General features: G+C 53.1%; 9 protein-coding genes across 9 annotated transcripts; 6 read left to right on the top strand and 3 right to left on the bottom strand.

Annotated features, from left to right (window-relative positions):
• The first annotated feature begins 533 nt into the window (after positions 1–533).
• BDP55DRAFT_642289 (uncharacterized protein) lies at positions 534–1469 on the top strand. Its single transcript, XM_060573445.1, has 2 exons — positions 534–712; positions 781–1469. Exons 1-2 carry the CDS (start codon positions 695–697, stop codon positions 1027–1029), a joined length of 267 nt encoding a protein of 88 aa, XP_060436018.1. The 5' UTR covers positions 534–694; the 3' UTR covers positions 1030–1469.
• Positions 1470–5950: 4481 nt separating this feature from the next.
• On the top strand, positions 5951–6910 carry BDP55DRAFT_642283 (uncharacterized protein). Its single transcript, XM_060573444.1, has 2 exons — positions 5951–6813; positions 6888–6910. The coding sequence occupies exon 1, from the start codon at positions 5989–5991 to the stop codon at positions 6499–6501; it is 513 nt and encodes a 170-aa protein (XP_060436017.1). The 5' UTR covers positions 5951–5988; the 3' UTR covers positions 6502–6813; positions 6888–6910.
• A 3649-nt stretch (positions 6911–10559) lies between these two features.
• BDP55DRAFT_123847 (uncharacterized protein) lies at positions 10560–10968 on the top strand. Its single transcript, XM_060565462.1, has one exon. It carries the CDS (start codon positions 10650–10652, stop codon positions 10869–10871), a length of 222 nt encoding a protein of 73 aa, XP_060436016.1. The 5' UTR covers positions 10560–10649; the 3' UTR covers positions 10872–10968.
• Positions 10969–11064: 96 nt separating this feature from the next.
• On the top strand, positions 11065–11594 carry BDP55DRAFT_625856 (uncharacterized protein; the record flags this gene model as incomplete). The annotated part of the gene is made up of 2 exons (XM_060571547.1): positions 11065–11215; positions 11284–11594. 2 exons carry the CDS (start codon positions 11065–11067, stop codon positions 11592–11594), a joined length of 462 nt encoding a protein of 153 aa, XP_060436015.1.
• BDP55DRAFT_123849 (uncharacterized protein) lies at positions 11507–12743 on the bottom strand. The gene has a single exon (XM_060565463.1). It carries the CDS (start codon positions 12576–12578, stop codon positions 11715–11717), a length of 864 nt encoding a protein of 287 aa, XP_060436014.1. The 5' UTR covers positions 12579–12743; the 3' UTR covers positions 11507–11714.
• Positions 12744–12907: 164 nt separating this feature from the next.
• On the top strand, positions 12908–14580 carry BDP55DRAFT_625855 (uncharacterized protein; the record flags this gene model as incomplete). The annotated part of the gene is made up of 7 exons (XM_060571546.1): positions 12908–13027; positions 13086–13120; positions 13161–13263; positions 13319–13390; positions 13712–13749; positions 14083–14357; positions 14486–14580. 7 exons carry the CDS (start codon positions 12908–12910, stop codon positions 14578–14580), a joined length of 738 nt encoding a protein of 245 aa, XP_060436013.1.
• A 382-nt stretch (positions 14581–14962) lies between these two features.
• BDP55DRAFT_625854 (uncharacterized protein) lies at positions 14963–15598 on the bottom strand (the record flags this gene model as incomplete). Its single annotated transcript, XM_060571545.1, has 1 exon — positions 14963–15598. The coding sequence occupies one exon, from the start codon at positions 15596–15598 to the stop codon at positions 14963–14965; it is 636 nt and encodes a 211-aa protein (XP_060436012.1).
• An 8223-nt stretch (positions 15599–23821) lies between these two features.
• Positions 23822–24650, bottom strand: BDP55DRAFT_642242 (uncharacterized protein). The gene has a single exon (XM_060573443.1). The coding sequence runs from the start codon at positions 24224–24226 to the stop codon at positions 24002–24004; it is 225 nt and encodes a 74-aa protein (XP_060436011.1). The 5' UTR covers positions 24227–24650; the 3' UTR covers positions 23822–24001.
• Positions 24651–25426: 776 nt separating this feature from the next.
• Positions 25427–27072, top strand: BDP55DRAFT_743191 (uncharacterized protein). The gene is made up of 4 exons (XM_060580485.1): positions 25427–25642; positions 25760–26180; positions 26237–26542; positions 26604–27072. The coding sequence occupies exons 1-4, from the start codon at positions 25509–25511 to the stop codon at positions 26784–26786; spliced, it is 1044 nt and encodes a 347-aa protein (XP_060436010.1). The 5' UTR covers positions 25427–25508; the 3' UTR covers positions 26787–27072.

Raw genomic sequence — 27072 nt, 5'->3', positions numbered from 1 at the left:
TCCTTGGTCGAACGTTGACCATTTCTCGAGCTTGACGGAACCTCACCGGCATCGACTCCAAAGCGTAATATTCAGTGATGGCCTGATGGATTTTATCTGCTACTGTGCATGTAGGCTGTGACGCTGAGCCGCATTTAGGTTGCCCGAAAGTGGAACGAAACCAACCAAGGGTTCTCGGTCAAGGTACACAGCCTTTCTCCCCAGAAGAACCTGCTCCACAATACGAATTCTGAGGCCACCGGTATATGCAATCTCTCATTAGCTAAGGAGACCTCCAAACGCCCTCTCCAGCCGGGCAACTGACTTCATGTTGGGTGGTGCTACTACAGGGTAAAGCGCCCGGCTTAGCGGCGAAATGAACGACGAGCATTGTCTGAAGTTTGCGTAATCAAACAATGCCACAGCCGAGCAAGTCCTAGGCTATTCGAAAATGCTGGGGGCATGTTCTTGTGATTGGAACTTGACGGGCTTTGTACTAGATTATATAAGTCGAGTGAGGTACGAGACGTTGCTGAAGGAGTGTCTTCCCTCCACATGTAAGCTACTAACTCGGCTCTACCCAAGTAAACCCGAACGACAACTTGATATCACCAAAACTTACCAAGAGCTTACACGCTACCAGCCTATTCCGAAACCAAACAGCTGTGAATCTCTTGATTTCCGATTCTTCAGTCTTTTCCGCTGAAATAACACCATGAGACCCGCTCGCATAGTAAGTGCTGCCTTCAGTTCTTACCTCCCGTCTTTCGCCAGACTGAAACTGATGCTCTGGTCTCCCAGCTCTTCACGACGCTACTTTCTGGCACTGCCATTTCAACGCCATCCCCGACTGATACGATAGCCTGCGAACCGAGATCTGATACTACATCAAGCTCTAGTTGTCCTTATCTAGGTGGTATTACGGAATGCATCAAGATAGAAAGGGCGCTTTGCATGGCGGGCTGCGGACCGAGTCCACAGCAGAAGCTTTTCTGCATTACATCCTGTATCACATCTTCTAAGAAAGGCTGCATGATGATTGGGTGTTGAAGCAGAGTCATGTCAGATGTCGGGACGTTGATTTGGTGACAATGGCCACGATCAACGTGATATCAAATGAATTACTGCTAGTGCATCTCGTCAAGGTGTGGAACTTGATTTGCACATAATCATTGAATCTTCTATTGCCGTAGTGCCGCTGTCAATGGTGTCCATTTTCCATGATCCATAGACAAGTCTGTTGAGAAACTTCCGGTGACTTACATGTCTTGCTTGACCTGACACCTTTTCAAGATAGGCTGCAAAAGACTCATATCACTTGCGCAGTCTGCTCGAGATGATGAGTAAATATCCAACCGTACGCTGCGGCCTGCCCTTGCTGGCATATTCCACGCCAAGTTATGCTAAGAACCACTCTTATCTCATGTCTCGACAGTTGCCAGTTGCTGCCTAGGACCGCCCAACCTAAGCGACTTGAATCTTTCAGAACTCCTACACGCACGGGAATCGTGACAACCCAGAAATTCAAGTCAGCTTTCGGTCAACCCCGCTCAGTCTACCCAACTTCACGTGATCCATCCAAATCAGATAAGAAAGAGTTCGAGCCATTGCCTGTAGACCATGTGTTGCGATGCTGCCTTCTTGACATGTCAATTCCACCATCAAGCCACATGTCTCGACTCCTTCACCAAAGTCCACGCCCTCAACCCCGATCAACTAGCAAAGTCATCACATGTACCTCATTAGCCTGGATATATCCAATTACCGAGCATTTCTCACAATCGTCCCTTCAACGCCGCCCCCACCATATTCGCCATCTACCGTATCTGGCCCATTTCCATAGAGCCACTGTACCACATCATCTTGTACATTCTTCCCTTCCTTCCGCATCTTCCTAGCTTCCATACTTCAACTCTCACATATCACAAAAGCCTCGGACGCCTCTATATCCATAGGATCGAAATTCTAGAACATGCAACGCTAAGCCCACAAGGCGCCACCTAGAAACAGCCACTCTTGGCTCCCCCGCTCTATATAAAGCTCCTCCCACATGACCCATCCCTTTGATTCTCCCTTACAAGGACTATCACGACTAGTCTCTTAGGCAACCCCAGCATCCTTCGATTCCTCACCAAGGAACCCCATTATTCAGCTATGGAAACCTGCCGTCCCCTCCACGCATACCTTGTTCACGCTAGAGCCCCATGAGAGTCAAGGCCAAGCTCTCACAAGAGCCGAACCCAGTCAGAGTCAGGCAAGAAAGAGGGCGGGAAAAGAAAACGTTATGGCAACGCTTACTCAGGCACAAGAAGCCCACAACTTTCTCAGCCCTATCCTTCACTTGCCGTGCTTGCCTACCCGGAACTATTCAACTGCAAAACGCTAAGCCCTTCGGACTAAAGCCTCCCTATTGCATATCTCATATCCCAAAATGTAGTCGAGGTCGACAACCACCCGTCGCCCTCCATACCGCGATAGGCAGGTCCATCCCGAATGCGGCTTCAGAAACAAAACGTCTTGGAGCTGGATGTCTGAAATTAGGAACCGCGTTATCTAGATACTTAAGATACCCAACCCTAAAAAGAATCCAAGACAGAGAGGCTGCGCCGGCGAGACTCTAACCGATTCCATCGCAAGATCTTCATCTTTGATCGTCAGCTCTTTTTTTGTTGTCTCGGTCCAGGAAGATTCCCACAATCCAGCCCAGTTTTCCCCGTTTCATTTGCACCTATCCCCTAACACTAACACGCTTAGGTACCCTGTTGCTCATCTTAACCATTTCGTGCATAGGGTTGTTGGATCAAGAAACGAAACCAAAAGTCGGGAAAAAGCAAATATATGCTGGACTTCTCCCCCCGGCCCCATTCTGAACCCTACGTCAGCACCAGAGAACCCCGTTTATCTCCCTTGCTAGGTAGGTATTTCCCCCAGCTTTAGCCACCAAGCGAAATCCCTATCGCTCCCTACAAGATGCGTGACCAAGGTATCCATATGTACATACCTGAGCTACAAGGTACAACATGCCATAGCGCAAGCTTGCAGGTCTCTCTGGTCCCTTTAAGAAGAACAGAGATTCAAAGACCTCCGTCATTCTATCTCAGCAGGGCTACTGGCGCTGTCTGAGTCTCTGCCACTGCCAGCAGCCCGCATGACACACCTCAAAGAGACAGGTCCAGACCACGGACCCCCAAAAAAAAGCAGGCGGGGGCCAAGCCGGACCGCCGCCCTCCCGGCGCGCCTCGCACCGGCCCTCCTCTAACAAACGGCCTTCCCTACATCCAACGACACTAAGCTCTCTAGTCTCCCAAGTTTATCAACATTCCTCAGTATGCGTGCCACATTCCTGTAATTATGCCGTGGAACAACTTTTCGGCACCCGATACCTCCGGCCGCCACCCTCCCTCTCCTAAACTGAACCGAAGATCTTCCAGAGAGAACCGCGCCTAAGCCACACTGGAAACTCACTCCCTGAGTCTCTTCCCCCGTGACCGTGCCACGGTCGGTCAAATCTCTTTGTCATCCCCTCCCCGCCCGGTCCCCGGTCCTTGAACCTGCAAGTCTCACACCGAGTTACCATCGGCCGGCCCCCGAGCCCGCGCAGCACTCCAACTTCCCCTCTTTTATCTCTGTTCCGCCTGCCGGGACAACTCCCCCCCGTTCGTGCTTTACGCGCATCGCACTCGGCATCGTACCGGCGGAGCAGAGTCAACAGCCTGTCAGGAATCAAGCAAAAGGCACGTCAAAGGGGTTGTAGACAGACAGATTCAGATTCTCAGATGCCAGCGCAGTCTAAACCCACACTCCCATCCCCCCGGCCACATACTTTTCCCAGGTCGCTGGTTTCAACCAACATGCTTCCTTTCGTGGTTCCTGATATGCACTCAAAGATTGGAAAAACATGGCCCGAAGAATGAAGCTCAACAGTGTCCCTTTCTCCATGTATCCAAAGCATCAATCTATCTACTTACTTTCTACTCTGTAAAACACCCCCCCTCGGACAAATCCAAAATCCCCACCCGCCCTGACCTCCGCCTACCGTCCTTCCGCAGCGGCGTCTATACCCAAACAGTAAGAAAAAGCAAATATCCAAAGCAAGCCATTTTCATCCCACGTCTGAACGCTTCTTACAACCACCACCAAAAAACCGCAGCACCATCCATCCATGGACAAGAAAAGAGCTGGAAAGAAGAAATTATGCCGACCAGACCTGCTCAAGCTGCCCCCAGTAACCATTAACCCTCCCCCTCCATCCTACGGCAACCGCAACTCGGTCGAACCAAAGAAAAAACTTCCCGCAAGTCCACCACACTTTTTTCGTTTCGCATTCCCACTCCCACCCCCCCAACTACGCAACAACACATAACACACCACATAACGATCCCAACTTTTCCAGACCAGCCAGCCAGTGACAGTTCATCTTCCGTTCTGATGGATACAGGTACACTCCCTTCAAGGGCCTCCAAGCAAGGATCGCCGATCGACGCAACCGTCCTCAGCCCGCATCATCTAGCGTAGCTTCACATGAACAAGATGACAAGGGAATTCTCAAGGAAGCCGCATCAACGAGCCCTGGGACCCCGGCCGCCCCGCCTTACCTGCCTAGCCCACCACCACTTACAGCTGCACCAAAGAACAAAAAAAATGTCATGTAAAAATATGGAAAAGAACTACCTATTACACCGAACCACATGCCAGACGGTAGACGACAGACCTACCTAGGCTCGCAGCCCCAACTGCCAGCCACCCCCGTTTCGTTCCCGTTGCCTGCCGCCCCCGTGTTTGCGCCGCCGGGCAGTCGGTCGGTCGGTTCGGTCGGTGTACCGTAATCAGGTCAGGTCGATTGGTGTTCCTCACACCTGCCTCTGCCATTTATCGGGCAGGGTAGGAATAACCCCACTGGCTGTGTCCTGTCAGACCCAAAAAGAAGTTTGACTTGTCAGACTTGACTAAGGAGGCACAGGGGCGGGCGCATATCCAACCCGTCTACGGAGTTAGGAAAAAGCAATAACTGCCTAGTAAACCAATGTACATCACCGCGTAAAAGAATCCTTTCTCAACCCTGGGATGGAAAAAAAAAAAACAAAGAATGAACATACAAAAACAAAAGATGGGGCCTATGACCTACGTCCCTATCTTCCCGTAGAATAAGCAAACACCACACAAATACGGCAAGCAACCCGTGTCTCATATTTCATCTCCAGAGTCAAGGCCCCTCTCCAGAAAGAAAACTAAGAATGGCTTACATGTAGATGCAAGAATGAACCCCTTCCATAGCCCATCCGAGAAACAGAGCAGGGGAAGGAAGGAAGGGGGACCAAGGACCCCAAAGAACCCCCTCATATGCCATCGAAACCCCCCTCAACCCCCCAGCCCCTTCAAGAACGCGTGATGATGAGGGCCAAGATTTCGAGACACCGATCTGGAGAACTCGAGGGCTGTCCTAATAAATTGAAGTCATCGTCCGGATCTGGAAATGTACTCGTACGGCGCTGTCCCCAAAAAAGGGGACCAGGGGAAAAAAACATGCTTGGCTAACCAATTGTGACACCTCATCCCCGTCTCTCACTTGGAAACACGAACAGAAAAAAAACGAACATGTGTCCATCTTGGGAATCTGGATCCCGCCAATCTTACGAAACCACCAGACCAGATTAGAGCTGTGTCGATCTCTGGATGAACCAGTGAAAGGACATGCGCAATCCAATCGAGGTACCGAAAGAGAAACCCGCCTGGCTACGTAGTTACCCAACAACGACATCTAACACGGCACTCACGGCCGCATGAGCAGCAACACCAGCAGCATCTTGCAGACCAGAGAGCTGATCCTTGGCCACTCTCTACGAATACCCTTTCCGCTCCTCAACTCTCACCCTCTCCCCCATGAAAGCGCCGGCCAGGATCCGCATCTATCGATGCAGTGATGCGCAAGATCCGATGCGGGACCCTACACTAATACCCCCCAGCCATCCCTTCCCCCCTTCCCCCTTCTGCTCGTCAACTTGACCACTAATGGCCATGATCCGCGCCGCCGCCGTCGCCGCCGCCGCTGCTCCTGCGGCCCAAGAATCGCCTCCTCCACCCCGGGGATCCGCAACTTTTGTGATTGGGCCACCCGGAAGGAAACCTCCTCCGGGGGACGCAGGAGCGTGCCAACGACGGACGACCGGTGAAGAAGTGGATCCGGAGGGGCGTGTGAGTGCGGACACTATTAGTGTAGGTAGTGCCTCGAAAAGCTTTCCAACACCCAGGAAGCCATCACCGACATATGCAGCCCAAGAGATTCTTTCCGAACAAGCGAGAGAAAAAGAAGTGACGAAACTGCGGAGCAGCGCGCACTCGCACAACCTCCGGAGTACATGTGTCGTTGACGACGAACCCAGTGCTTCTGCAAATCGCGTAAACGAAACGGGATCCGGATCTCTGGGTCCCGGCTTTCGGCCTCGGCTTCAGGTGAGCCGTGACAAACCAAACATCTACGGAGCCCCCTCCATAGACCCTTTCTTCCTGAGTCATAGCCTCTGACAACGTAGCACTGTGGCTGCCGCATCGAACAAACATCTTGCCCTCAACAGTACGAGCCAGGCCAAACCAGTAGTCCTTTTTGGTAATTTTCTTGGCCACGAACCCCCCCAGCTCATTGCCACATGCGAGAGGCGCTAGCATCAATCGTGGCTAGGGCGGAGGCGCGGTAGTTGCTCGTATGGCGATCAATCTTTTTTCGCGAAACCTTTTCTTCGCTGGCCATGCCCAACGTGGTCATTGATCAAGCGACTATCGGGTCGAGACTTCGGGTACGAGATGGCAATACCCAATATCAGGCCACATCGTGGCTTTCTTCAGTGTCGTGCCTGAGACGATGTCACCCATCAAACCCTGGGCCAGGGAAAGAAAACCCACGGCCACCGCACCTCGGAAGCTGTGAATGAGTCCTGACGAGCATGAGGCGGACGAGATAGGTCACAATGAGCCTTGACAGCCCCATCAAATGCTACCGTATCAGACAAGGCGCCGTCGAAGCATGCCTGTCAATAGCTTCAGCGTCGGAGATACCCGCCTTGCGCTGGGGCCAACCCGCCGGAAGCCGTCGGGTAGTAAACCGCAAAGTAATAAATAACTGCCGTAAAACTTCATTATTTAGTAAGTCGCCGAGCCTTTCATCGCCAGTGGGGACCCGTGATATTCCTATAGAAAGGGAATAGACCCTACAAGTACGCCGATGAATGAGTCAAGGTCTCGGAGAGAAATAAGGTAAGGCGGGGACGACAAAATGGGCTGTGATGCTAGGTATTCCGTTCGGATACAACTGACTTCGTCGCTGGCGAGCGGTTGAAACATCTCTTTAGGGAAGAATCGAGGCAAGGCTAGCTCAGCGACCCCGGCAGAAGATCGCCATCATAAAAAACGCGCCTGAGCACGGCCGCCGTGACCATTGTGTTCGAGACCGCGATCCTAGCTCATTGGCAATTCCAATCTGCCCCTTAGTGGAATAGTGCAAAAAATCGCCGACTTGACTAACAGCCGGATGTTGAAATGCGAAATGCCGCAGGGCGTGAACGGTGACAGGGGAGACGGAGGTGAGGATAGCAAATGTATTCTGGGTGTGTGCGCGAGTGCGAGTGAAAGAAAGAGACACCAACGAGAAAGAGAGAAAGAGTTTAGTCCATGGCCATTGGCAAAGGACTTCAACGTGGGGGAGGGGGGGGGGGGGATCGATGTTGGTGGAAGACACATTCAATAGTGTCTCATGGAATCACCCAAAACCGCTTGGTGTTCGTACTTTGCAGAAAAACGAAGGCTCTTGATTCGTTTCTCGCTGCCATTCCCACACGGCACGACCATGATGTAGAAGCGGAAGGTTCGTGACCAGAGTGGTTTGGCCCGCGACCAGGTGATTCAGGTTGAGATCAAAAGCAACGAAAAAGAGACCTTGCAGGAGACGTGTCCTGACAGGTCATTGGCAGCAGCACCTGAACACCCGCGGATGTCTCAGTCCACCCATACAGGGCCGCCAGCAGGGGCAAGAAGGAATCTCCTGCAGAGAAGGCTACATCCGGAAATGCCCTGTATGATTCTACTCGATCTCCCCTCGTATCGTGACTTCGATCTCAAACAATAGTGTTCGGCTGGAACGCTATTCGTTCCCCGATGGCGACGGGAATAGACAGCGAAAATGGCATCTGGTGAGCGTCAGCGACATCTCAATGAGACGGTGGAATGGATTTCGAGAAGCGATAACAAGATTGATTGTTTGCAACGTTTCCCATATACGACGTCCTTGATCCTGCGCCCGCGAATTATCGAAAAGACATAGCTTGCCGCCTGGGTGCACCGTAAATCTCCCAATGAAAGTCAACAGTTCCCGTGATCATACGAGGGCGCACCTCCGTCGATCTAGACAACCGTGCTCCAGGAGAAAAAGCAAGCAAACGGGCATCCAGATTAAGACGTTTAGGTTTGCCGACGGCCCCAACGTCGTAAGGCTGAACAGCGGGAGCTAAGCACATTGTCAAACTGGTCTGGTGCTAGGCACTTTTTCTTTCTGATCAGTCGAAGAAACTGGTAGTCGGAATATTAACATAACCGTTGTACCCATGGAGTCGGTGCCCGTCGTGACAGGTGGCATATACTCTGCCTGTGACTCAATCGAAGAGTCGTTATACCATTAGACACGTGCCCATGCTACACATGAGTGATCTCGAAGCTAACAACTTCCATCCCGGACTATGGAAATCTCTCAGCCTAGCATGAAGCGCAGGGTAGAACGGCCGCGAGAAATTGGATCGGGCGCGCGGTAAGCTGAACGACGTTCGCGATTGGTGCAACAGTCACGTCTGATTCATTCGTTGTAGCATTGGCCTTTGGTTCGCAATAAGAAAGGGACCAGGAAGAAAACAAGGAGGATCGTGGCCATGGTCTGATCCCGAGAGACGCCAACTATGGAAGTGCGACGGGCAAAGCACTTTCCGGCAACGTTGTGCGACGTATGACGAGATACTCCAGACATAATACCAGTCCTCCCGATCAATCGCCGGGGGAGAAGAAACGAGGTTCGGGGTTTGATGGCTAATACGTTGTTGGAGTGGCCAGCGGTTTGAATTATGGAAGTGTGGCGCTGTCGAGAGAGCCGGGGATTGAAAAACGAAGCATGTCGCCAACGTCACACGTCGTCGTCAACCCAAGAGACGGGTCCAAGAAATACTGCCGTAGAACCCGAACTCCTTCATCTACTTGTGAATACAAAGTATACGCAGTAGGCTCAAACGTGTCCACCCCTTTGCCCCAAGACCGAGAGCTGTAGACACCATTTCGGTCGACACAAGGCACACAGGCCAAAGGGGAGCTTGCATGTTGTCATTGCCACTCGGTTGGTGCTGAACATGGTAAATCGAGTGACGAAAGGATGTCATCCTATCAAGCAGGTAAGATGGTGAAACCACATAAATCGACGTCGTTTTCCACGAATGGGGAATGCTCTCCAACACTGCGAGCGAGACAAAAGCGGTCGTAAGATTCAGGGTGCGGACGACCCAGTCTAATGCCTGTCATCGTTCGTCGGCCGAAAGGCTAGGTACAGTTTGTTTTCTGCTCAAGAGTTGAACATGACTCCCCGCACCGTGAAAGAACGGCCGATTCTCATGTGAAGTGATTCATGAGCCGTTTCTTGTCGGAAGTCTCTTGCCAGAGATCCGGCCGTGCGTACGTCCGCAGTCTCGAAGTCGCGCAAGTCGACATCGCCTCAACGGCCGGGCATAGCGCCGTTTCTGTACCAGATTTCCGTTGGCTTGCGGCGTGGGGTTGTTTCAACGGGCGAGCAATCGACTACGGGCTCTTTCTGGCCTGATCTCGTTGCCGAGACCTGGGAAGAGCACGGGGCTGCCTGTCTCGCCAACCACTCTAATCTCCTTACCGGGAGGGCCCTAGGTGTGTTAACCACATGGCCGGGAAGCGGGGTTGATGACCTCTTCGGGCGCTAGACAATTTCTTTTCCAACTTCTGACACTACCGACGAGACGCTGGTCGCTGGAGATGCACCTGAGCATGCTGATGACTGGAGTCGATATGCCGTTATACCATAGTTATGCCCCAGGAGTCGGACCATTTCGTCGCGACGAGAGCCGCCGCATCCTGCGTTTGGCTACCGTCGCCCGAGAGCTGGGGGTCAAGATATTAGTGCCGATGCAGTCACTCTCACCGGTCAGGCTCCATATTCCCTTAGCCCCCTTCGATCCGACATGGATGGAGGGTGAGTTGTATTGTTCGTGACATGTTATTTGCCAGAAGAAAATGCGAGATGATGGTGTGCGCGCGTGTGTGTGTGTGTGGATTGCGTGGCAGACCGATCTCCAGATCAGACGATCGCACCGTGAGCCAAGCATAGTTGGCATGTCAGAGCCAGATCCCAGGGAACCGCTGACGAGGCCCGGGTGCATCGCATCTAGTCTGCGCTTCATCCCGATGGCGCTGCTTCTTGCCCAAGATACTCGAGGCATCTACGTTGGCCCAAGGATGCGGCGTTGCGCACTGGCGAGCTTGGGTTTGGGGCGGCGGCTGCTGCGATGAAGGGTTTCCTTCCAACATCACTGAATCGCTGAGGCTTAGCCACTCATAGAATCACGAGGATTAAATGGCAGTCCCGCCCTTTCACTCAGTGTTGATTGGAAGCGGATTTCATGCTAGGTATCGTTTTGTTCCAACTTCCCATCGGCCAACCTGAGTTGATCTCAAGGCCATCGGCCATACCATTGCATGGTGCCGGCATACAGGCAACGATCTTCGCGCCAGGATCTTTGGGCTTCAACGTAACCATACGGCTTATGGCTACAAGGGCAGTCGCCGATTGCAGGGACGGCAGATCATCAACTGACCAGTGTGGACGTATTCTACTGGTGTGAACGAACGATCGAGTGGTGGTGAAATGCCACCCTACCCAGGTATCAACGCATCAAAGGCGGCGGTACATTGATGAAAAGGTGAGGTGAGGGTTCGATGGAAGGGTCGGGTCATTCAGATCCTACCGTAGACGGAGCAGCAGTGGTGGCCTCGCTTCAAATTGTGGTTGTTGTTTGGTCCATGAGCTGAAGCCACATGGTGAGCGTGAGCTTCCTGGCTGCTATCGTCTCGGACTCGGGACGTGCCACTGCCACCGTGCCTGACACATCCCTGAGCGAGCAGCGCCAAGCAGCAATGCATACCTGTTTTTCCATTCCCAAGAAATCTAGGTTAGTTGGACTGCAAAGTGCGGCCGCACTTTCGAGAGAGCGGTTTGGCCATAACTCATCACATGCGGTGCTCGCACGTCTGCAGAGCGAGAGTCATTAACAGAGAGGTTGACGGCAGCTGGCGAGTTGGATGAGGATGGCGGTACATCGACGGCCATTACTCCGTCTGTATCGTGGGTGGCTGCATGTGGCAACTGCAATGTGACTTTGAACAGCGGCCCGGCATATCGACCCAAGGTTGGTGAGGCAGCACTGGCTCGTGAGTTGAGCAGCCCGTCATCTGCGCCGAGACTCGAGAATAGGGATCTGCATATGAAGCTAGAAAACAAACATGAACATGATCTGACAGACCCGGCGGCAGCAACGCAACTGGGTCGAGTCGAGATGAGGTCCTAGGGTGTTTAGCCGGTGCCGGGCTGCTGTCGAATCTCTGACCACCAGCCCGAAGACAATTCTCGGTCTCCAAGAGGCTTTGATACTCGTAATACCATGATCAATGTTGCCAACATGTGGTTTTCATAAGAACTCCTCCGGATTCCGGCGTGAATAAAAAGCCAAAGGAAATCGACAAACCCGCGCCATAGGGAACCAGACGTGTACTGGACCACGACTTTTTGGGTACCTGAGGAGTACACCAAGATCCCACATCAAACCCCATGTCGAAACAGCGGAAACGACCCAGTCAAAGAGTTGAGATGTGATGTTTTGATAGCGATGGCCGGATCTGGCACATGGCCCAATAAAGCGGAGAGAGGCGGAAGATGATGGTAGTTGTGATTTGCTCTTGTTCAGGAGATGGCTTCCTAAAGAGGAAGTTGTCCCGAATAGGTACTGTTGGATTGTAGTGCCTGTATCGAGCGGAAAGTCAATCGAGTAGCGTGTCAGTGTAGCCTGCCAGGGAGTGACGTGGACCAGGGCTGGTGTTTTATATCGAGTGGTGGTAAGCGTGCATGAGATCGTGAGAAACGCGCCAGATCCCGCGAGAGACGCCGAGGTGTCAGCAGGCGATCTCGCCAATGGGTGGGCAGCGGACGCAACGCTCACCGAAGTGGCCGCGGGCATCGTCCCCAGGTGCCAGACGGTTTGGTTCCGCTTCTCGCAGACGAGACGACCGATGGTGGCGGCGACAACGGCTGATGCAGAGGGGAGAAAGGGGGTGTAGTGTAGGCACATCGCGCGACAGAAAGAGAGCCACTGGTCGAGTAAGGCTGCCGAAAGGAGATGTGCTTGCTGGATTGGGCGACGTCGTGCCCACGGCGGGTTGCAAAGAGGATTGCAGGGGGAGGGTTGCCTGGATGTGCATCGTCGATCCCATCTTGGTTGGTCGTAGGTACGCGGCAAGACCAGGGCAAAGGTAACTTGGCAGGAAGCAAGCGGCATGAATCCTGCAGATGAAGTGAAGATGCGGTAAGGAGATCAGAGAAGCGATAGACTAGGGTGTGGCGTGGATGTGTTGGGGTGCTTTGCTGCTCGCTCTTCGAACACGCCCCCTTCTCCGGCCTTCACTACCCGCAGATGCAGACGCCAGACCATACGTCCGTTGCGACGCCAGGCTTGAAGCGATGTCAAGTCGCAATAGGCTCTTGCTACCTTAATGGCGTGGGTGCAATTATCGCGGTAGCTCGGATTCCTCGAGTGAATCGGGCATCCCTCCTGGTCTGACGTACTTTGAGATCTCAGCTTGGGATCGCAACATCCAGTGATATGAAATGGACGGGGTTCAGGCCGAAAATAGATCGCGACGATACGATGATGAGGAGCAGGCGGAGGAGGATGAGACGAATATGGTGGTCCGTGTGGGCTTTACGTCGATTCTGTATCCGTATGGCGTAAGTAGAGATAAATGGACGGACTACGAGTACATCGTACTTTATTTGCCTGTCAAAGACTTGTCGTGTCGTCTCATTGCACGGCACATACGGGTACGCATAACGCTGTTGATTGTAATGCCGGAATCGACAGTGACCGCCGGACGTGTGCCTTTTTTCTGCTCGCTTGTCAAGGACGCGTGGATAAAGAGTCAAAGCTGGAGATGTGGCCCGCTTCTTCGAACCCCGCTGGTGAGGTACGAATAGGCGCAGACGATGATCGGTTTGATGTTCCGTGACCCTTGGTAATAGCACCAGCAGGGCAGCATTGAGAAGGATTATCGAAACTTCGATCGTGGAGAGGGAGGGGGGGGTGGGTGGTTGGTAAGTTGGGTTGAGTCCACGCGAGTATTCGGGAGCCACAGGAGCATCTGCCTGAGCAGCGAGGTGTGAGGAGTCAAGGATTGGTGCTTGTGAGCAGTGGGTGAGCAGTGAGGAGGAGAGGAGAGGACTTGGGAGTCAAGAGGAGAGGCCACCAACGAGTGCTCGGCCGTTTCAACTCTGAACTCTTTCGAGAAGGAAAAGTGGAGAGGAGAAGGGCAAGCGAGATCCCATGGATCCCAAGGATTCCCAAGGGGACGTCGGGAAAACGCCATTTTGGCATCCGCCGCAGCTGTCAAATGACGGGAACACTCCACCATGCAGGGAACTAACACAAGCACCCAGTGGAAGCGCAAGGCAAGGTACGAGGGCCTTGCACTGGAAGGATAACGCAGAAGACTCCCGCTCGTACCGGGGACCTGATCAGGCTGTTCCTTGCGCCCAAACTTTGTCACAGAATTCCAACGGCTCAAAGTAGAGTTACATAGAAGCTCCACGTGCAGGTGTACCTACCTCGCCAAACCACGTCCACCGGGCCAGGCCAGGGAGCCTTGGAAGGAGTGGGCAACATCCAAAAGGGGGCGAAGAAGGGGGGAAAGGGCGAGCATCAAAGCACCTCTCCGTTACCAGCACCAACCTTGTCTGTTCATCTGTCTACACGAGACGAGCGGAAGCCAGTAAAGTTAACTTGATAGATGGTGGATCTGGAGAGGAGGCGGTAAGGCGAGTCCCAATGGAGCCCACTTGTCAATTATGGTATCGACTACACTACAAGTATTGACTTGCGACTTGGGTTATACTATCCAGAGTCCAGGATCTGAATCTCGTGATACCGACGTCGAAGAGGTGATTCGAGCTCATGAAATTGTTCATACCTTTGAATATCCGCGCTATTCGTCAGGCACATGCCAGACTATTTCTGACCCCGAATGTTACGCCTCTGCTGTCGATGTGAGGGTCTCCTCCGATGGTAGGTTGGCACCAGGCCATGACAATGTGCCGCCCAGCACTACCCCCAGGCCTAACTTCTACCCGCCAGCATCTTGGCCATGTTGTCTCTCTCCCCCTTCTCTCTGTCTTTCTCTCTTAGGCTGTCAGCTCAGATTTCAGAATGGGTCGCCGGCCCCGCCGAAACCCTCGTGGTGTACACGAGTAGGCCCGAGACGTCACGGACATTTGACATTGTCCTTTGAACTAGATTTTGTCAAGATCAATCGACCCGACTAGCGGCTACCCCCATGATGTGATGATTTCCAAGAGGAAATAAACCAATCCTGGTTGATAGTGATAGTCAGCGGTAGGGGATCGGCATGAATAGAACAAGTGGAGAGTGGCTTCTCTTTTCCTTCTCGCCTGCTTCTATCACCCGAGGCTCGAGCGCGAGGACCGCAATTCAAATCTTTTCGGTGGATGCATATCCGTTCCAATCCATACCACGGCGACGAAATCGGAGGGTACGATATAGGTACTTTCCTGTCTTCCATGCACGTAGACCTTCAGGGACAGGGAGGCATGGTTAGCACAGCGCGGGACACGGTGTCCGAGGCCGTAGCGGGTCCAACATCATGAACTTTCTTAGATTGGGGGATCCCATCGATGGAGGGGCAGATGCAATCCGCTGGAGCCTGAGCCGGCTCTGGAGTGACCAATGCCGCCAGGAGACTGAGAGAAGGATGAGTCCGTAGCCCTGCCCTGCTTCGACGAGATGCAGTCTGCACCTGTGAAACCACGGGTCCATCGCCGCCAGTGGGAATGAAATCTGGATTTTGGCACCGCAGGTCCCGCATCGGAGAGAAGAGCCCCGCATGCTTGGGCTGATTGTGCTAATCTCAATGGAGCGACGATCTCTCTGACACCGCAGCTTGTCGTTGACACATTGAAATCTAACACAAGAAACTCTCCTTGACAAAGCGGTCCTATCGCTGCCCCTCTGTGCATGGCATCCCCAAAGAGCGATAAGTCATGCTCGGCATCCCGAGTGCGCCTGCTGGCGACAGAGTTTGCATGGCGTATGGAGTACCTTACCTTGAACTTCTGTATGCTTCTTCTTAGGATCGCAATCGCATCAGCTGCGCATAGTGGGTACCCTTGGGTTTCTGGCATGATGCGAATCTTCGATGCCGCCGGATTGTGAGTAGTCTTGTCTGCTGTTGGTAAAGTAATCTCTGTGCCGCCGGTGACATCAAGGACTGTGCTATTTCTAATTCGCATAAGATCAGCGAGGTGTTGGAACTTGTGAGCCCCCAGAATTCGTATATCTGCTAGGCTCAGGAGTCAACAGCTCTAAAAATTCGAGCACATTTGTGAAGCAACCCAAAGTAACCGAGGTTGCCAGAGATCTTTCGACAAAAACATGTGAGGACATCAACTAAAATTTGTAGGTGAATCTGGTACCAGGGTCGACCATATATTTCAGCATAGTAAACCCCTCCCGGAGTGGGATCCGTCGATTTGTACTATGTAGGCGAATTGGAAGCTGTGCTGACTCTGCTAAGCCCTGGTGCGGCAAACAGCCAGACTTTGGCTAGGCGAGCGAGCGTTATTATACGTACGTACCTCTCTGCACAAGCATTATCGAGTGTGATTGTGTAACCTCTAGCGGAGTCAATTACGACACAGAGTCAGGCAACGAACCGTTTGGTCGTACATCCGGGCACATCAACGGAAGCCTTGCTGATGAGTTAGCTTTGTTCACTAATCACTTCTTCAATGATAGAGAGAAGCAGTTTACCTCAAAGCCTTGCGGAACAAGGTACGTTGTCGACTGTAGATGGGCAACCATTGCCATCGTGTGAGGCTGCTCTTCGGTCCAGGGTTGCCTCGACGCCGTTGGTCTGCTGCATTGTGCCCTGTCAGAATCGATCGACCCGACCCAAGTTAGCCACATACACCTCCAGAGGCTAGTGCGGAGGCTTCGTTGTCAGTAAAGTTGGGAGGAACAAGCAGGCCATACCAGTAACAGCCGCAGACGTACCTAGTATCCGTAGCCTCTTCAAAGACGGGTGCTAAACAGTAGGTGGAAGCTGGTTCCGACGACAGGTTTTGCCGGTTCGACAAGAGCTGCGGTCCGGGGAGGATCCATGTGCTTTCTCGCGTGGCCGGGCATCTGGCCTCGTCCACTATTCAGAATGACACCTTGCGTATCCCGGCATCAACTAGGTCCACAAAGCTGTCGGACTTGCTACAGTACGTAGTCATGATAGTCACTACTGATGCAGTGATGTCTTGTTTATGCGCAAAAACGAGCCCCGAGTAAGCCGAAAAAGTATTCGTCGGGCAGGCAAAAATCGATCCGAGTGTACCACAAGGAGGCTTACAGACGGATGATCTTCTGCACATATGTTATTCAGTGTTCACATCGGAATTCTCCTTCGCAGCCTCTGGCGGAGAAACTCAGGTGCGGCTAAGACTCCCTTACGCACAGGCGATTATTCCAGAGCCCAGACGTGAAAATGGGGGGCCTGGAACAGGTAAAAAGAACATGGTGCTAGCAACATGACAACCATATCCCAGTGCAGCCGGGGTATGTGAAACCTGACATTCACACTCCATGTCAAAAATAAGGACTGTTCAATTGTTGCCATGCTAGGTAAGGATATGTTTGGTATCCCGTTGACTGGCCATGAGACTCGAGAGGATTGCCTTGCTTATTCTTCAGCTTGACGAATGTTTAGTGATGTCGGTATCTAGATGGCCACCTACGAAGGAAGTGCCGTGGTATCTGTATGGTCATGGTTGGGGCAACAGAGGTTGCTCGCCTGCGGATAGAAATGGGTTTCAGCATTCTTGGAAAGTCTGTGGGAAAAAGGAAACAATTCGCCACTTGGGTCAATATCTGCCCGTGTACGGCGTAGTGTTGTCGATCGCGACTGGCGGTTCAAAGTGGCTCTCTGTGACGCCGTTGGTGTTGTATGATGGATCACATTCTCGTGATCGTTGTGAACCTTTGGGCGGGCAAACTAACGTGCCTGAGTACCGGAAAACGGAGGGTAAGGTGTCGTACCGTTGTGTACCGCGCCAGTCACGTATGCTTTACTCCGTCAAAGCATGGTAGTCGAGCCAATGCAGGTTGCCAGTCGAGACGCGGTGCGGATACTCAAGTCTGGCTGAGACGTAGATCTTTGGCGGTTGCAGATCTGACGAACTGAAAATTACAGGAATTCTGCGAGCCTTCGTCATTCGGGTTGTGACGCTTGTATTTCGTTGGGCATCAGTGCTCAAGTACGAGAGTTGGCACCTTGGTGAGCAATTGCCGGACGCCAGCCTGGTCCCCAAGGGCATGCCGCAGATGCGGCCACTTACGGATAGACAGCTCCTAATCAAAAGAGGCTTGGGAGGCTTGAGATGAGACCTGTAGATCCTGCAACTCTTTCGTGGGTGCATTTGAGTTTGTGGAGCCGAAACATCGGAAAGCTGAAATTCAGAAAGGTAATGATCGACACCAATAAGCGACTGGCTTGCAGGCATGTTGTCCGAAAACTGTGCGTGCAAGTTACGGTCCCAGGGGTCGAAAAATCTATGAAGTACGGATAGTCGTCAGTTCGCAGAGGCTCAGCGGACCAAGTCATCCAGCCAGTCTAAGGTCGGCGACACAAGTGGGTAGAGCAGCAGCCTTGCTGTCAATTCGTACGAAGAAAGAATATCCGTAGCGCCTCTGGTAACGGGTCTGAGCTAGGCTCAAGCGATGTGCCGATTGATACTTACTACGTAGACGAAGCACTGACTTTTGAGCCGCACGTATCAAGGGAGCTAAATGTGTGGTATCTTGGTTGTCAGATGCGATTAGTATAAGCAAGCCGGTGCGAGCTCTGTTAAAAGCCTAGCGGACCCAGCTTTTGGTCCGTCATAGCTGCAGTCGGCTGCTCTTTGGAATGACAGCGAATAAATGCTCGTGGGATACGGATACAAATAGGAGGTTGCCGGGGTATATGCAAACTTGGGCGGCAGAACGGCAGGGCTGGAGACTCCATGCTTGAAGAACACGTCTTCGCCATTGGGTAGGAAAGACATGATACGATTCAGTATCCCAATCGACTGGAAGGAGGGGCCGGAGGTGGAGAGATGATTTTGTGGTTGACTGGCCGAGTTGAATGGTTTTAGTATCCCCGTTCGTCGCGGATGCACCGAGACGGGGCCAGGAGATGCGCTAAGAACCGTTCAGGAAGGACCCCTGATTTCTATCGACAACGTTGGTCCCAGAAGCCCAGCAAAAGTGGCGAAGTGGGTGGGTAATTGGCGAAAATCTAGCCGACAATGAGTTCTCCGTATGTGCATGGTGCACGAACACACTCGCCGAACGAGGGAGGTACGGGTACCGGTAGATGGACAATCTGGACGCTAGGTCGCCAACTTTCTAGGTGAATACGAGACGCAAAGATGCGGCGAGATAAGTGAACGCGATGAGGTGTGGTAACTTGTAAGTGGTGGTGCTGGGCTTCCATTGGCTTGCGGTGCGAGTTCACCTACATAGTCGGACCGGAAAGAGTCAAGCAGGCCGATATCTTGGCCGCGTGCCGGCGAGCTGCGTTGAAATTTGTTGGCAGTGTTCCGCAAGGTAGGAATAGCCGAAGGCTGCTTAACAACGATGTGATCCAGGGCATGACAGTCGCGGATCAGGCTGGTCCGAAGAGGGAGGCAGTTGACGTTCCCCGAAGAGCTTGACTTGATGCCATGTGAATGGTAGCACAGCATTGATGGTGAAGAGGCCAAGGTAATTCGCGGCCGCAACTTGAGGCGATATGTCCGTACTTCGCACCCAATATGCCGGTCGAATCTCTTGTCCAAACTAGAGGGAGCTCATTCTGCCGGGGAGGCTTTGGTGTAGTACCATGATCGACGCAATCGTGAGTGAGGCATCTGCAGGGAGCGTCGTTCGCATGTCCAATTCTGATCTTTTTCTGTTCTCTGTCCGTGAATCGCGGAGAAGAGCAAGGGGCTTGCCTTGGATTCGTTTGAGAATCGGTAGCCTCCATGTCTCTGACCACTCGGAAACAAGGGCGACAGGAGTGGCAAAGCCTGGGATTACTCTGACATCTGCAAGAAGTCGAGCGGTTAAGCTAGATGGAGACCAGGGTGTAGAGAGTTGCATAGTGAATGCAGCAGGTCAGCAATAGAAATGTGCAGTGTGACCAATTGTAGAGCGACTTGCCGCTGGTCAATGTGAACTATCACAAGGCGAATTCTTTCAACCAGATTTTCGGAGTGAAAATCTGACAAGCCAAGTTGGATTGCGCGAGATGATGGGGTGGGCCGGGGGTATTGCAGCAGGAGGGAGTATCCGTACGAATCTAAGAAGAGACTCGGTCAACGACCGCCAGTCATCCAAGCTTCTTGCCGCGTTGGGAGTAGAGACATGGGCATGATATGACGTACGGGGGGTAGTGGATATGAGCTGTCGATGGTGTCTTGGTGGGTGGATGGATGACTGGATGGCCTGAAGGGAACCGGTATTGCAGAGGACCGTGAGGACGGTGTGCCTGGGACCCGATACCAACATCGGTGACCAACATGGGTTCGTGGCTACTTGGACAGAGGTGCAATTTGGTGTCAAGGTTCGGTCGGATGGATTTTCTGCCCAGTTCCTCCGGGACCCTGACAAGGACAGGAACCAAGGGCGATGAAAACCGAAAAAGGTAAAGGATGTGACAGACGTGCAACAGGGCCAGCCATGACGGCCGATGGACCGGGACAGCTGTTGAGACTTGGAGAAGCTGAAGGGGTGTGGTCACTGTGGTGTCGGCCAAAAAGGATGATCGAAGAGAGTTGAAGGATCGAAAGTACACTACGAATAGGTAGGTACTGGTGGTTGGCCAGGGGCATGCCGCACCGGGCGGAAAGGGAGAGAGAGAGATACACACAGACAGAGAGGTAGATGAGGTGGCAAGTGGGGGACAAAATGGATTTCCGCTCGAGCCTTTTTGCCGTCACTTTCTGCCACAATTAACACTACCATAGCTACATAAATTAATATTTGGAAAAATGGCATAAGATAGAGAGTATACTCCGTATTATAACATATATACCCAAACTTTCGGGTAAGAATAGGGTTTCTCTATAGTGTAAGTAGTAAAAAGAAGCACCTTCTAAGTTGGATGGGAGGAAATCGACTTTGTCCCCCACTTGGGTGGGAAATAACGAAAAGAGAAGGGGAAAAAAAAAAACAAGGAAGGTGGAGAGAAAGCTCCCACGACGGGGATCTGAGCGCACGATCTTTGGTCGGTTTGGTGGGTGAGGGAGGTGGTGGGTACGTGTCTGGCAAATGCTCGGATGGATCTGGACTACCTAAGAGAACGGGCCCCATCTTATCCGATTTCCCATCTTTCCATCTTTGTGAAATTCCCGCCCAAGGCCACAAGGCAACAGGGAAGGGGTCACTCACCTGTATCCGTACGGAGTCACGGGGTACCTCATGTACTTTTGTACTTGCACTGGGGGGCGTGGGTTCGATGGACAGGCGGGCGGCTTCCTCCCGTCGATGAAGGTCACCTCACCCTTCATTTTCAGTTTCGGGCACTCTCGTTCAGTTCCCTCACTGTGAGAGAACTGGGTCGTGAGTGGAGTTCATCAACAAGTGAGCTACTCACGCTACTTTACTCGTTTAGTGCTGCATGACACAATACGATCATCTACATTGCCCATGGAAATATCGCTCTCGGGTTCCAGTTGGCGAGCCTCGACTACTCTGTATGCATGCACTCCGTACGAATACCTACAAGCTGGCGGTTGCCAATTTGAAAGGTCCCGATACTTTATGGCAAGCAACCGAGGTCAAGTTATGTCTGAAGGAATTGAAGGCTCCAAAGTGTCCACCTCGAATCATTTTGTGAAAAATGGAAATAAAATTTTCTGGGAGGATGGATACTTGACCTTATAAGGCTTTAAGTAGGCGTGGGCTACAGCACGTGGGCACTGTAGGGAACTCCAGCGCTGTCTACTCCGTACGGGTTCCCGTCTTCTGCCCAGAGGATGTTCAAGGTATGACTCCCTGTACTCTCCATATCATACTTGTTACAATTCTCCCCTTCCTCCGTCCTCTGTCTAGGACGCTCTTTTCCGCTCGTCTTCCTGTCTGTGGCCACTTCAAGTGGCAGGGGAAGCGAAAGGAAACGTTCCTTCCTTGACATGACATGACCAGAGCCCATTCCTTCCCTCGAGATATCCAATCCAATCCTCGCCTTCCTCTGAAAGAGAGTTTGGGACGGCGACGCATCGGCGCGGCCCATAATTGGGCCGAGAGGTGACAGGTTGAAGCCTTGGTGCCTTAGCCCCTTGGCCTTGGTGCCTGGGAGGCTGGGAATATGTGAAGCCGAAAAAAAAACTTATCCAGACGTCAGTCCAGTCGGGTTCGGACCTAGGTCCGGGCCCTCTATCCCATCAACACACTTCCCCATTGCTTGCGATTCGCTTCCCAACCTATTACCCTTTGTTTCATCGCGTGGCAGAGAGATGTCCATCATCACCTGTCAACATCCAGCTCAGACAGCAGCAGGTCCTGTATCTGTACGGATACACACGCCCATGGCGACCATTTGGAATATCAGCGTGCTTCAACTTTACCAAGGCAATAGCTCTAGAGAGCTCCGAGTAGCTCTGGGAAGCTCTGAGCAGCCGCGGGCAGCTTCGAAGCATTGGCCGTCTCGCTGATCCCCTCTTCGAATCTCATTTGAAAAAAGAGCGACACCGGATACCTTGGAGAGTGACAAGAGTGACAAGAGATCCATCCGGATACGTACACCTGCCACCATCCTTGCGAGTCACCTAACGACGTCCCCTGGTCACGGACATCTGACATCCAAAATGTGCCGCCCCGGTACGGATACCTCGCCCATTCATCAAGCTCATGCCGCTGCCAACCTCACAAGGACAGGGTGCTCGAGGGATCACACGGGCTACCTTGTGCTCGAGCTTCCGGCGCCGAATCCTTGACGCTTCCCTTCCCAGCGCCAGTTGTCTTCCCCCTCTTCCAGTCTTTCCCCACTCCCTGTTCGTCAGTCTCCTCGCGAATGGACCCTTGCCCTGAGGTGTGCGCCTGCTCAACTGGATGCCTCCAAATCCTGGGGCCGTCACAGTGAACAATGTCGCTGTTGTCGAGGGTGGTCCAGGGGCCCGAGGAGAGTCACCGCCAGCTTCGTGACATCGCTAAGAGGAAGATGGATCAAGGATGGCTGGAAAGAAATGAAGGCTCCAAGAGACAAAGCACAGTTTCCATCTCACGCCACTGCCTGGCATCCAACCGGCAATCGAGACGCTGCTCCTGTCACGTTCTTCATCGACGACGTCGTACGGATACTCCATACTAATGACTTGTCCACATCGACGTTTCTGATTCTCGGTTAATCTTGGGCCCTCGATCGTTTTGTCGCTAGTCTTGACGCAAATTATCACCGCCTGGTGCAGTCGCTCTTTTATCTTACCGAAATGGACGGGGATGGTGTCAACGAATCTTCGATCGGAGTACACCTTTAACCGTTGTTATTATTCTCCAGCTCGTCGTTGCTACCACTTCATCAGGTCAACACCAGACGTTGATGCCGACGCTATCGCTACGGGGAACTGTATTCCCCTACAGTCCCCCAGTCATCACCGATCATGAACCCAGCGAGCCCCTGCCCAGCCGCGGGACCCCCTCAACAGCCAATCTGCGATCCAGCCGTGACAGCGGGCCAATTATCGTGGGGCGTCTCCCATGCGCTGCAAAAAGTCGTACCATTTTCTCTTCGTCATCAGGTATTGCCATGTCCCTACTCGACTTTTGTAGTCGAAACTACAAGTGGGTTCTGAGAGCCTGGAACTCGGAACTCTCCAGGATTTCAGTGCTCCCAGCGAGGATTCAGTCGACTGTGCGTCGTAAAACTCTGATATAGGCTGAAGTTCAGTGCCTGGCGAGCCCTTCCCGGATATAAGAGAAGCCTTAGGATGGTGGCTCGAGTAGCCTAGGCACACAGCGACCGCACGGAGCGGAACATATCCCAAGAGGTGAAGCTCCGAATGCAGGCCATCTGCACATCAGTCAATCAATCGAACTTCTGTCGCCGCCAATCTGGGTGCTAAAACTTCCCCCCTTCCTCTCACCCCGGCCCGTCGACTGGATGGATACCTTGACAATACGATGCGTTACCTGACTCTCCCGGGCCCCCCTGTCTGCTCTGACCGGTACATGCACGCGCATCTCCCTCCCTCTGGCCCCAGGCGGTTCAGTCCAACACACCGCACATCTGGTCCCCCAGGCATCGATTCCATGCCATGCCCTCCCCCCACAATGGAACCCCAAGAACTCTTACTGCGTAGGGAAGGGATCTGGTCCATCAGGAGGAAAGTGAGCAAGGAGTCAAGAACGTTCCGCCGTTGAGGCACTGTACCGAAAGTCTCCTGTGATTCCCCCCTGTTGCCGCGCAGGTACCTCTGTACTTTATCACAAATGTATGCGAAATATACGTCCACTCACTGCTCAGAAATCATACCCAGCCCTGGGTGTCAGTCCGTCGCTGATCTCATAATATCTCTGTCATTTCCTCCCATAATTCGCACAATCGCGTTTCCTCTCTCCCTCTTCTTCCCTTTTCTTCCTGCTCCTCTCCCCCAGTGCTCGCACACACATATCCATCAAAATTCCTTCTACTCGGACATTTCAAACCACTCAAACTCCCCTCGTCGCCTCAAGTTCAACCGCACCAACCCATATCTTTTTGTGTCAGCCTCAAAAGGCACAAAATCGGCATACTCCAGCCGGGTGATAGACCCCCCGCGCTTAGACAGACGATCTCTCATCGCATTTTGCCTTATCCGCCGACTCATCTGGGACAACTTGCCGGGCGACAATAGAGGCACAAGCGCCACCATATGAGCCACGGCTTCTATCCGACGTACGAATACACATCTGTCTCTTCAGCACTTTGTTGAAGGGCGCCCGCTTCACCAGGCACTAGACTGGCACCACAAAGCATCGGCATCGAAAAGAAATTCAGACTTCCCACCGGTCCAGGTTCACGGTATCTTCGCGAGCCCACGCCCCTCCGCGAGTCTCACTCCCAGACCCAGTTGAAATTAGCCCACTCGGACTAGTCTCGACGAGGGATTCTAACAGTGTGTCTTGGAAGAAATATCCAAAAAGCCGCCACAAAGAGCAGCGTGGTAACTTGACCAACGCTAGGCGGCTTTTCTTTCTCAGCTCCGGATCTTTCGACACACCCAACTGGAGCCAGCATCACCCCCGATCTATCGCCCCCCTCCTCCTTTCCCACCCCTTTCTCGATACACCCCCCCCCCCCCCTCTGAGCCCAAGAGAAAGATACATGCGGTGACCTTCCCGTCCCGCCACCACGCACCACACACGCGCCCGATAGCTTGACCAGATCTTACCTACCGGGTACCCAGCTGGAGAGAGAGAGAGAGAGAGAGAGGTTCGACTAACCTAACCTAACCTAACTTCGTCTTCTCGTCCCAGGCCAAGCCACACCACACTACAACTTACCTTACCACCACTCTGTCTTTGGTTTGTTTAGTTCCGCTCGCCCATCTTTCACTTGCACTCTCTCTCGTCTCTGCAACACTTCTTCCCTGCCCGGTTTTTATTCTTACATGACTCTGAGCCTCCCACCTTGGACCGTACTCCCTATCATCTCCACCCATCTACACCAAACTTCACCGGACTCCCGTCTTGACACCGACCTCACGGACTAAGGCTCGCTCTCGTCCCCTTACGCTTTGGTCGAGTCAGATGCACAGAGACCTACATTCGCATCTGGGGTTTTAATCACCATTCATCTGTTCTCCCGGCAAACCCGCTATGGAAGCGGGCGGATCTGGTACTAGGCAAAGGTAGGTTCGATTCTCGTCGACGCCCACCCCCCCTTCGGTCTTGATTTGTTTCCACGTCCTGCCCCTAGACCAAACATTAATCAGACCTTTTTCTTTAAACAGCCGTCCACCTTCTGCCAGCAACCCTGATCGCTTTGAACCTCGTCATCTCCCACCCAGAGAACCTCTCGATAATAGACACTACCGTGACGGCCCCGCCATGGCGACCGCAGCCCTTATTAGCCCGAGCTCCCATTACGGTCATCCCTCGTCCTTCTCCTCCGGCTATCAACACCATCCAGCTCCAGGACCAAGCATCGCAGGCATGATTTCGCCGATTGAACCTCGACGACAATCAGATGAGTCGGAGACTCCTCACCGACAGTCGCTCCCTTCGCTCTCCGAGGTTATCTCTGGTGCGAAGCCCAGTCCTTACCCCCCTTCTCAGGGTTCCAGCATGTCGGGCTCGCAAAGCTTCCCCTCGCCCTTTGCTCCTGGGCCTCCGAGGTCCTATGCTGAGTCGACGGACAAGAACTCTCCTCGACCTCCTATTCCTGCCTCGACATTTCCGCCGAGGCAAGACGCTCTCCCAGCCATCTCAGAGCCGCCCTCGAGACCTCCTGTTTTCGCAGGTCGACCACCTGCATCACTGGGCGGGTTCTCTGGCCCTCAGCCTAGCCCGCCTCTCAAGCATGAGCATATGCGCGATATGCGCGAGAGCGATCCGCGCGCCGCTGAGAACGCTGGCCCGTATGCGCAACACTCCATTCCACTCCCGCCGACGGTATATCCGCATCCCCAGCATCCCAGCCAGCTCCCGCCAGGACAAGTCCCGTTGCCGCCTGCATATCCAGTCTCCCCGCGTCACGCTGGTCCACCTCCCCCCTTCCCTTATGAGGCCCAGCGCCCGACAGCGCACAGAGAGGACCCCGAGTACGGCCCTTCACGGGTGAGGACACACCTCGACGCGTGGGGGTATCAGGATTGCTTTTCTAGAGTGAGTGGCCCTGCTGAAAACTTTTGTCCGTCAAGCTTACCAATAAGTTCACTCAGATTGGTGCAGCAACAAGAACGATCTTTAACTTCGCCGAGGCCTACGGCAAGATTGCAGCGGAACAGCAAGGCGCTCATCACCCATTGCACGATCGACTTCCCACCGAGCTGGAATTGAACGACATGATCGATAACGTGGAGTACATCCGGAATTCGCTAGACTCGGTGCGACAAGTCGTCAAGGAGAGCAACGAACGTGTGCGGGCAGCCGGAAAACCGAAGGGCTACGATGATGAGGACACACCCATGTACGACGGCATGAACAAGAACAACTACGGCATTACGGAGGTCAAGAAGCGTAGAGGGGTAAGCTTTGTCAACGAAACGTTTGTCCCCGTAGAACCAGAGGGCTAACTCGGTGGAATAGAGAGCTGCACCTCCTGGGAGATGCCATAGCTGCAACCGAATCGACACTCCGGAATGGCGCCGAGGCCCCGATGGTGCCCGAACGCTCTGCAACGCCTGTGGACTGCACTACGCCAAACTCGAGCGAAAGCGCCAGCTCGAAGCTCGGCAAATCCGCCCCAAGCCTTCTGACGAGAGGAGCTGAGACTGTCTTGGTCCATAGGTGAACCGGAGACACGCTCACAGTACAAATTCCCGGGCGAGCTCTGACTTCACTGGCTGCTCTGCGACCAAACCGACACGGCGTTCGGCTTGGTTCGCTCCATTACCAACAAACAAACACACACATACACACATAACAGGATACCCTTCACTGCCTACCGGCACCGTCATCCATCATCCATCTAGCAGCGTCCACGTTGCATTATCTTCAGACACTAGCAACAAAATGGCTACACTTGACTTGGACTTTTCTTTTTCAATACCCGGCA

This window comes from Colletotrichum godetiae (assembly GCF_030913485.1).
Source record: "Colletotrichum godetiae strain CBS 193.32 chromosome Unknown BDP55scaffold_2, whole genome shotgun sequence".
Classification (NCBI taxonomy): domain Eukaryota; kingdom Fungi; phylum Ascomycota; class Sordariomycetes; order Glomerellales; family Glomerellaceae; genus Colletotrichum; species Colletotrichum godetiae.
This window is presented reverse-complemented; position numbering and strand designations above follow the sequence as displayed.